General features: G+C 40.7%; 1 protein-coding gene across 1 annotated transcript in view; it reads right to left on the reverse strand.

The window, feature by feature from the left end:
* Window positions 1-9,411, reverse strand: part of cep89 (centrosomal protein 89) — a 50,219-nt gene extending 40,808 nt beyond the window's left edge. The window contains exons 1-11 of the mRNA XM_076078087.1: window positions 9,181-9,411; window positions 8,438-8,544; window positions 7,765-7,911; window positions 7,049-7,241; window positions 5,129-5,180; window positions 3,827-3,937; window positions 3,130-3,369; window positions 2,517-2,659; window positions 1,417-1,467; window positions 859-942; window positions 474-577 (exon numbers count right to left, since the gene is read on the reverse strand). Coding sequence (XP_075934202.1) covers window positions 474-577; window positions 859-942; window positions 1,417-1,467; window positions 2,517-2,659; window positions 3,130-3,369; window positions 3,827-3,937; window positions 5,129-5,180; window positions 7,049-7,241; window positions 7,765-7,911; window positions 8,438-8,544; window positions 9,181-9,222 — 1,274 coding nt within the window. The 5' untranslated portion in view covers window positions 9,223-9,411. The remainder of the gene's footprint in view (window positions 1-473; window positions 578-858; window positions 943-1,416; window positions 1,468-2,516; window positions 2,660-3,129; window positions 3,370-3,826; window positions 3,938-5,128; window positions 5,181-7,048; window positions 7,242-7,764; window positions 7,912-8,437; window positions 8,545-9,180) is intronic.
* Between the last annotated feature and the right edge of the window lie 1,201 nt (window positions 9,412-10,612).

The following is a 10,612-nucleotide window of genomic DNA, read 5'->3' on the forward strand; positions in this document are numbered from 1 at the left end:
CACAATAGGAAACATCATGTACTGTACTCTAGTCTACAGTAAGAAACGTATTTAAACACACACACAACCAATGTCCTAATGAATCTTCACATTGTTCTTGAGTTGATACACAACTTAAAACAGGTTCAAATGTCTCTATCTGACCATATCTGACATGTCAGAGCTACTTACAATGAAAAGATACGAGTCAGCATTCAGCAACATTACAAGCCAGAGTGATGATAAAAGACAGAGTAGTGATGGGGGAAGATATAGGAGCGCAGCAGAAGAGATAACTGTTTTACTACTTCTATTTCATCCTATCACACAATAGAAGCTTTACGTACAGACCCAGAGATGGGCAAGCAGTGGTGCAGAAGAGAATAAAGGAGGTATTTCATTTTCACTACATCAGGGGAATGAATGGCGACGGCCGAGCAAGTGCTGATGGTGTCGAACCAATACACATGCACGGAGAGAACATTTCTTCTTACCAGTTCTTCTGGCTGACCCCTTCGATCTTTGTGACGTCATCATGGAGTCTCTCGTTTTCTTTGATTACAGCCTCTACATGAACACGCAACCTCTTCACCTCCTCCTGTGGAAAGCAGACAAAGACACATATGGAGGCAATTAATTGTTGATTAATAATTGATTATTGAAAAATAAAACCTATACCCTCTGCTTCACTGGTTATAAATGTGACATCTCAGTCAGATAAATCTGCGTGTTGCATGTTGCAGCGCATTAACAGTCTGCTGCCTCTGTCTCCGATAACACGTAACATTCTCCTAAATGATCAGATGACAGATGATAATAGCGGATAATAATAACAAACACACACAAACACACATACAGTTTCTCTCACATACACTTTACCTCAGTGGTTTGCAGAAGTGCGTCTTTCTCGTTCATCCTGTCTTCATAGGCCAGCACCAAAGGAGATAAATACTTCATGTCAAGCTAAACAAAAAAAAAAAAAAAAATGACAAAGAGAAATTAGCCAAATTAGCCACAACATCAAAACCATGGATCTATTCACATATGGGGCTTATCGAAGGAAGGAAAATCATTTTCCAGCCCACTAGTCACAGCGGTTGGTAAATCTGAGCCACTGTGGACACATGGTGAACAACCTGGCTTTGTGTTTTGGTCATTTGAGAGGTGAAGCAGGTTTCGGTGAAGCTGAGCTTCCAAACTATCAGACCCGTTATGTGTCACCAGACTGAGCATGTATGATTACACATGTTAAATACAAATCAATCTGCTAAACAAGTTATCATTCAGCTTTTCTTTTTCTTTTTAAACGACTTGCCTATTAAACTAGCCAGCCATCTTAAACAGATTGATTAGCTAATTTTGACTACTAACCAGCCATGCGGTTAGAATCCTGCCCTGCCGTATGAAAGTAATGTACAGCTATATAAAGATACTGACCAGCCAGGGAGGAGGAGACCCTGTTTTTGGTAAGCCGCTGATTCTTGAGCTCTGGATGAAACACAGTAAGAAAGTTAGTCATCATACGTAGCAGCCATGCTTGATATGGCAGCTTTAAATTAAAAAAACATTTTTTTTTTAAATGGTGATAGAGGATTGAAGTCTGCTGTTTCTAGTGGACTGGTGCTGAGTGACTGAGGGAATTTCACAGGGAAGCTAATCCAACATTTTCTATAGCAAAGAATATTATAGTTTATAACTACAGAACAAATGGGAAATCAAAAGTAAATGGTCGTGTTAATGGGATCTATGGAAGTGGACAACGTTTAATTCTAGCTTGGCCAATTTAACAAATTCAGATTTATCCTATCTCTTATTATCATTCTGCTATAAAACTACTTCCTCATCTCTTCCTTTATCTCTTCCTTTCACCGGCAGTCAGGAATTAGAACTAGCAGAGACATCCAGCAACAGCAGAAGCAAACTGATGGCAGAGATCTCTTGGTGTGAAGACACAGCATGAGGTAGCCATGATTAAAGCCACAGGCCAGCCTTCTTCTGCCGTGTAAAAAACACAGAATATACCAGAATGGACACACAGCCGCAGATGGGAACAAGCAACTCCTTTAGTGCAACAAATCTGATAGAAGGACAGACAAAAATAAGCCTTATTTAGCTCAGCGGGATTCAAATCAAAGGCAGATTTCTATCTTGAAGGCTTGCTTTGAAAACAAAGTACTGGTCATAGATTTGGTATAAAAGCTGCTGTTGTCGGTGAAGAGAGCAGAGGACTACACTAGAACAGATACTCCTGTTTTCATGTAATTCTGGCAGTATGAGCTGGAGTGATAGAGGCTGGTTGATAACAGAAAGGGCCCTGGTGTACCGTAATTAGGGACTGTTCTACATGGAAGCTTTTTAAGGCTGCCTACATTAGCCTTCTACCGGGAGTCTCTTATGCAAGGCATGAGCCCATAACTGTTTCACATGGCCTACAATCAGGTTACAGGAGGTCTCATTCACAAATAGTCAATTTGTGAAAATTAGATGAGGTACGACTCAAAAAGCAGAGGTGTTACCTGGTAGCTAGACATACGTACTTCCTGTTTGGTCAACGGTCTGAAGAGGGTTTGGTAGCGGCTCAGCTCCACATTCAGACGGTGAACTGTCAATTTGAGGGCGTCATTTTCATCCACCAGCTCCTGAGCCTGTTGCCTCAGATTCAGTAGCTCTGCCTGGCTGCCTGTGAGCACAGCAGATCCGGTTATACATAGTTCTGAGACATGCTCGCAAACAAGAAAAGTCGAGGGCTTAGTGGCCTAACTATATATACAATAACCATATTCATTATTATAGTTTCAGGAAGAAGGGAACCGAGAGGGCTGGTGCAATCTAAACTAAAGACGACTATGGTGTATTTTGCAAGATGGCTTTGGTCTTTCTTCAACATGGCTTTGACTCTCCATGTGGTCTGCTGACTGACCCTGAACCCTTCACCCTCGGGTGATGATAAATAGTTTTTTCCTTTCCGTGTTTCATTACACCCTATCTACTCACAGCCCTATCTCCAGCTCCCTCCTCCCTGTTATGACTCCCTGCTTCACTCCCTCTCCCTTCATCCCTTCCCCCCCCCCCCCCCCCCGTTAACCCTTATTCTACTTTATTGATTCTCTGTCTCCCATACGTGATTCTCCAGCGGCTCGTCCACTCTACCTGCAGATGACCTCGGGTTAGAGGCGGCTTGGTTGTGACTGATCTCCTGCTCCAGCCGTTGCAGTCTGTCCTCCAGTAGCTTTTGTTCATCCACCATCCTTGTGTCCTTCACTGGCAAGGCCCCTGCTACCTCCCTCTGCACCTCATGGCATGCCCTGCTGAGCTTTGGAGACGGCTGGGTGGGGGGTTTCAGGTCTTTGGCTTGGCTAGGTTGGTCGGTGGTTAGGATGGGTAGCTCGGCTGTAATCGGGAGGGTCAATACTTTGGCTGGCAGTACACAAACATATTCTCAATGGAATAAAATGTGAAAAATCTGCTGTATTGCAAAAACATGTCATCTCAATACACAATACTTAAGGGAATATGCAAGTATCTCACACATCAACAAAGAAATGTGTGTATGAAGCAGAAAACTGTTTTATATTAAAGTAATCTGACAGTCACTTAAGTGACTAAAGTTATATTTAACTGGATAAAATGCATCATAAACATTAGTAAGAACCTAACTAACAGAGGGCATATTCCCATCAGACAGCACTGGTCTGTCGGGACATGAAAGACTACAAAAAGGGAAACATGTTTATTTTTGCCTGATCTAAAGCAAGCCATGTTTTTTATGTGCTATAAATCAAAAGCTGGGTAAAAAAAATAAGTCAAAATGACAAGAAGACACACAGCAGGCTTCTTTGGGACTTACACCCACACGGCACATCTCCCCGACTTCCAGCGCTCTTCCTGACAGAGGCTTTCTTCTTGGTAGAATCACTGCTGACTCCGGGACAAAGGACACTGGTTTCCTCCGAAAGATCTGAGAGATAAGAAAAGAATCAGAAACAATATAAAAAGGCAGTGCCAATAGGATGAGTGCTGGAAATAAAAATAAAGCCATCATTAAATGCATGCAATCGCAGAAGAAGTGATGGTTCCTGTGTGCTTAACTACACAACCCAATTTAACCATGAAATGCATATTGTTCTTTCAACGTGACTTTCTGCATAGCTTGAATGTGTTACTTTAGAACACAGCCAGCCTGAGTGTAGCGTACACAATTTAGTTGTTAAAAGTAGAAGCATTTTAGGGACACATAAAACATTTTCATTTAGCACCGTGAAAAGCCTGAGGCCAGCTTTGGTAACAACTGTATAATGAGGCTGTCCATTCAGCTTTTAATGATGTAAGGTACATTATGTCTGCTGCGAAACTACATTTTGGTTGAGTTAGAGTTGCATCTTCGTCGTCCTCTAAAGCCTGAGGAGGAGTCATATGAAGAGAGTCGCCATTCTTTTCTTTTTCTTTCTATGGGAGAAAATTCTGAAATCCAGTTGCACGTCTCTTTATATATCATCCGTTACATTTATTTTGCTGCATGCTGTTTGAATGATTTTCATGGTTAATTTTTCTGCTTTATTAGAGTACATCCGGTCTGTTAGCAATTTATGATTAGAAGCATTCCACCTACTCTGTATACTACCGGAGGCTGCTGATAGATATTTCCGTCTACTTACTGACACCCACCACCATATTGTCTGTTGAAGGTATTCATCTTTACCACCATCTTTTCACATCAGCGGTTACAACCAGCAGGAGTACCACCTTTTATGCTTTTAATGTGAACGTAATGTGGAAACTGAGTGGACCCTAAAGATCTAGAAAAGTCCTACCCAGTCAGAGGCCGAATGTTTGCTCGTGACTACTTCCTACAATCTCTGAATCTACAAACAAACAACAGAAATAGAATCTTAAAGTCTGACCAGTAAATACGCCAACATCAGTTTGTCAAATGTATAAAGAAAATCTTGAGTAATTTGTTAACTCTTCCAAGAAAACTCATTGGAAATCTACAGTATGTAGATATTGACATCTGAAGTTGTTTTATTGGGCTGTAAGGTTAAGGCTAGGGTAAATGTACAATGGGTTGCCTCATTAAACTATACACAGCATTTGGTCTTATTATAGGTCGGGTTATATTGCCACTTACTGACAGATTATGAGTAATTACCTGGAGAAGGCGCTCTTCTGCTAGACATCTGAATGAGCTGGTGTGTACAGGTCTGAAAGACAGACAGGCAGTCAGAGACAGATAATGAGTAAGTCTTCTCAAAGAGATTTCCAAAGCCCTGCTGCCCGGATCCCTTTTGTGCAGAAACCACTATGGCCATTGTCAAAATGTGGAGAAAAAAATATATATATTGTTCGTGCGTTTACATTGTTGTTGCAAATCCCCAGAGACACATTAAGGCCATGTGACTGAGCAAGAAGGAAGCAAAGAAAGAATGAAATACAAGAATGAGGCGGACTGAACAATGTCATCTGCTGATTCGTTCAAGGCACAATGCTCAAATGACATGAAAATAAACTATATTCATAGACACTGACTTGGCTGTTTATTAAATACATCTGATGCGGTTCAATACAACAGTCTTGCTATATTACAGCTACCTTCATAAAAGTTATTCAGAGAGGTGCAGATTCAACTGCATGGTCACATTGGAGGCTGCAGTCTGTGGTGCTGTTGAACTGCATGCTTTAAACAGAGATGTGTTTCTGTTATTCTGTTAGCCCCGTTGATATAAATGGGGTGGACAAAATAATAGAAACGCCAGTTCGTTTGGGTGCTCACCTTAGAAACATCACATCCTCTGTGCTGCTAAAATGTTTTCAGCTTACTCTAACTGGTGAATAAAGCAGCAGGCAGCTAGACTCTGATAGCCTGAACAGGCAACCAACAGGGGGAAACAGAGCCCAGTGGGACCACTATAGGTTAGCAACCCAATGTAGCGGTATACAGGGCAATAACATGAATAGAATAGAAACATGTGCTGTGAGAGCAGACTCTTGGGAAGAAATCTCACAGGTAAAAATGATAGATACAGACCATGGAGTTGGGTTAACTATGTAAAGAGGGACATTTCAGGTGCATGGCTCGGTACCCACTTCTAATACCCTGTTGTCAGAGACTACCATAAATCACAATTAAAGTCAATATTAAACGCAAGTTGCTCCTGAACTCTCAGAGGCAAACGATGCAGAGTGATGTTATGTGGCAAATAAATAAAAACACCTGCCAAAGGTAGTCAAACTGCAATGGCACTGCAAAAAGAGCTTTACAAAGGAACAATAGCAATAAGTAGTGATTCAGGGACACTGAAAGGATATCTCAACACTCTCCGCAAGTCCTAAAAATGATTACTGAGCAGACTCAAAACCTGTGACAGTAAACTTTACAAATCTTCTCTACAGTTTGAGGCTTAATAGATTACATTACCTTTATTCTTTGTGAAACTGTGCCTCCCAGTGGATCAGACTGGTGTCACAACAACAAACAAACTGAACCAAGTATAAAAGTATTTGAGAAAGGATAATTATCTTCCCTCAACGCAAAATTTCAGAAGCAGATATTCTGACTTGTCATAGCAGGAAAGACGCAGGTGTAACTGATAACACTAACGATGTCTCAGGAGGACATCCCAATGTACGTACACACAGGGCCCGGAATTGCCTCAATTGAATGTAATGCAAGTCATTATTGAGATTATTAATCACAGGTGCGCCGTTCCTGTTACAACGTGTCACAATCTGTGACTGTGCATTACCATACCCCCACTACCATAATATTTAGTATTTCAGAAAAATATTTAGTTTGTCCCAAAACATAGTATGCCAGAAATGCCAGGATGTCCTCCTGCATCTGGTCGCATTTTGCAGTTTGCAAGCCAGCATGCTTCTCTGGCCATTCTGACCCACAATCCTCTGCGCTTTGGATGTATGAGCAAGAGGGTCAAAGTTCAAGGTGCAATGTTATGAGGAAGTAGTATGTTCCAATTAAATGCATACCCATTAATTATAGTCCCAGACCTAGCCACACTCTAGTCAGAAACTTGCTTACACATAACAATGAGATCGTACTTTAGAGTCTCACCTTCGGTTTTAGTGGCAGAGAATAGATAGGTTCTGTGATCACACAATTCTCCTTTCTGTCAAGAGTTTGGTAAACATGTTCCTCCCTGTCCTCCTCACTCTCCACCTCCTCTTCCTTGTCTTCCAACTCCTCCTCTGAGTGGTCAGGGGAGGACAGGCGCGGTCGGCTGCCCAAATCGTCTGCCCATCTGTCTCTGAGGAAGGTAATAAAGTAATATCACTATCACTATAAACAAAACAGCTAAATAGAATTCAGCTGTCATTCATTCTATTACTTATACCTATACTTATTCTTCTGTGGTGTGAAAAAAATGCCTTCTATGAGAAGCCTACTTTGAAAATTGCACCCAAAAAAAGAAAGAATTAGAACAGCATTTGAAGTCACACTACCAGCATAGATGGCTTCTTCAGATAGACATTAACTACCCGTATTCTAAATCTTTCTTTCATTTGTAAAGGTCACAACTCAAATTTTACAGACATCTCTTTTCCTCTATTTCTCTCAAATGTCCTATTTGAGGAAGCTCAAACAATACATTTACTACTCTTCCTTAAAGTAGGCACAATCGTGTACCACTTTGGCCCATTTTCTACTGTGACACACTTGATAGATACAGCCCCAGGTTAGGTTTAAACTTAGAGAGTCACCTCTTGTAATTAGAATAATTTGTCACAATGCGTGTGATACTACTGATGTATTTGCAAGAGGGAGTTTACCTGATGAAAAGGTCTGTGCTGATGTTTGGTTCAGATATGAAGGACTCTGATTGGCCACTCTCAGAGAAAGACCTCGGCCGGATGGGGGGGAGGGCCCATGTCTGTCCAGTGAGCGATGAAGACCAGATGGCTGCTGCTAAGGCCGATCTGTAGATGGAAATACGTAATTCATATGAGGAGGGACAGATACTTCGTAATACAAGCACAAGAAATGCTGCTAATCACATCAAAATGTCATGTCATACTTTATTATTTCTAATGTTGATATTGATGTGATACATTGTTAGGTAAATGTATGATGAAGCTTAGTGATGAATGCATTGATGATGGGAACAGTCTTCTGAATTGCAGTGACAATAACAGTGGAGACCAGAATGCAACTCTTCTGCAACATGTCAATAATAAGTAAATGTTTGAGGACAACATAGGCTGGTGATACATGCGAGTACATTTTTGAGAATCAAGATCTACAAAGGTGCATCATAGAGTTAAGTTAATAAATTAGGAGTTGCATTTATTGTTCCAGAGTTTATTGTTCCAGAGTTTCATCTCAAAGTACGGAAGAGGATCTGTGATGAATCACTGGCTAGTTTACAGAACAGTCATAAGAAGAAGAAGAAGGAAAACACAGCGAAATGAAAGGATGTTGGAGGTGATGGAGGTTGTTAGGTACCTGGGTCTCTCGGGTGAGGGGTTTGGGCTGCGTGGGGGCGGGGTACGAGGCACAGCAGGCTTGGGAGCAATGGAGGCAGCAGGGATCAAACCATGAGCTATATGCTTCTACACAACGCGCACAAAGGAGGGTTAGAGAGAGGATTAGCGTCACACAGACGGACATTAACACACACAATGTGGGACAATGGTTGAGGAGAGTTTCATTTAGTAACATTAAATCATTGTTTCACATCCACACTGACGAAAAACAAAGATGCTAACGTCACAAAGGTGGAAGGGTAGAAAGGATGATTACAGAATCACAACATGACCACTTGATAAAGGAGATACCAAACACTGAAGTATTCAAACAGCCTGTTACAGTGGCCACAATGTGTCCAGTATTCAGCGGTCAATTGTACTTTAACTGCCTTTTTAAGTAATAGCAGAGAGGATAAATCCCTCATTTCACTCGCTGTTTTAATGTTGGTCAACAATATGAATACAATTACACCACTTGACGTATTAACGTTACGAAACAGGTATTATCAAACGCTAGTTTAAACATTTCTGAAATATCTAACGTTAGCCTAACTTCTGCTAACGTTAAATAGACAAAGCCTTTGGTCACAAAGGTATCTAACAGCTAATTAAACGCTAGGTTAGTGTTAGCTAAATTACCCCAAAAATGCATTTCAACTAGACATTTAGCTAGCTAGAAATGAAACAAGGTCAATTTATTTAATAAAAGACGCTACTTACAAACTCGTTGTCTTTCTCCCTCCTGAAGTTGAATTTTAACATAGTGGAAATACGTGCTGGACACTTGCTTCAATAACGTTAGCTAAAGTTAGGTTTCAGTTTAAGCAAACAGCTTGACTTGTTTAGTCTTAACAGCATAAGAAACGGGTTCATGCCACTGCCATTGTGTTTCAAATTATCTGTCCTCTTTTACCCTAAAACGATAAAGAAAAGTAAGCAAGCTAACAGTGTTCAACAGGCTGGCTGTTTGCAGAAGGTTTCTCGTATCTAGACGCTTCACCACAAGACGACACCGTTCTACAAAAGTAGTGCTGATTGGTTAACAGTGAGGAGAGCAGCCAATCAGTGACTAGTATGATTCACCTAGCAACGACGTCCTTACCGACAAGCGGCCAGGCCGACAGGGGGCGATGTCGTTCCCTTTAATAATCAACTGTCGCCTCCTGTCTCTAAACATTATGGTTGCTGTAAAATTATTTCTTTATTCTTTCTTTCTTTCTTTATAAAGCAACAAAATAAGTCATGAATACAATATACAGCAAACTTTAAATTGAATGCGTCAACTAAAATAACATTTAAGTAATACCTTTTTATAGTATACTTCACATGACAGCCACTCAAGTTTGTCTTCCATCCAGTCCACGTTGTCAGTTCAATATAGCTCCAAAACTGTGGTGATACACAATAATGATGATTATGGGCACTACCTTGCAAACTTCAAACAAATATTGCTATATTTATCGCGACTGATTGATAGAATTAAGGTTTTCCAAACATGAACAGATCTCCATCTAGTTTCTACACCCACCTGCACTGTGCAGGGTGATTGCAATAATATACTTCTTTTAAACGTGTATTTTCAGTCCTCTTTTGAAAATAAATCAGCTGAAAATTAGTTTTTATCAAGTGCTGACCTTTGCCCCCAAGAATGGTGGAAGTGAAAATCCTATAACCAAAAGTCAACAGATGTGATTCCTACAATATACGTTTTTCCTGTTAAAACAAATCTAAACACAGGAGAGAGTTTGACCTTAGGGAAACTCATTTTCAAATTTCAAAGTTATGAGAATAAACAATCAATGCTTTCTTTTCTGCCCAATGTCCTAACACACACAAAACAGACGGATAAGTGCCAAGCTACTGCCCAAAGACCATGAATGGTATGGGTGAATACAGACCTGATCGGTAAACTTCACCCAATCTATCTTCTGTTTCCATGAATGCAGATTAGGATGACATGTGACCCCAGGCCAGACTCCTGTCGGTCACAAACCCATGAGTGTTGACTTAGTGTGTGTGTTGGCTCACTTAGGGCTGTGTTCAAACTTCATTTTGCTACCAAGCAGTCATTCCCAACCTGCTTGGTAGCTTCAATCACTGAGATACACAGAACCACAAATATATGTATATATTTAAAAAAAAGAAAAATAAT

This window comes from Anarhichas minor, unplaced genomic scaffold, assembly GCF_050575085.1.
Source record: "Anarhichas minor isolate MPS153535 unplaced genomic scaffold, ASM5057508v1 ptg000062l, whole genome shotgun sequence".
Classification (NCBI taxonomy): domain Eukaryota; kingdom Metazoa; phylum Chordata; class Actinopteri; order Perciformes; family Anarhichadidae; genus Anarhichas; species Anarhichas minor.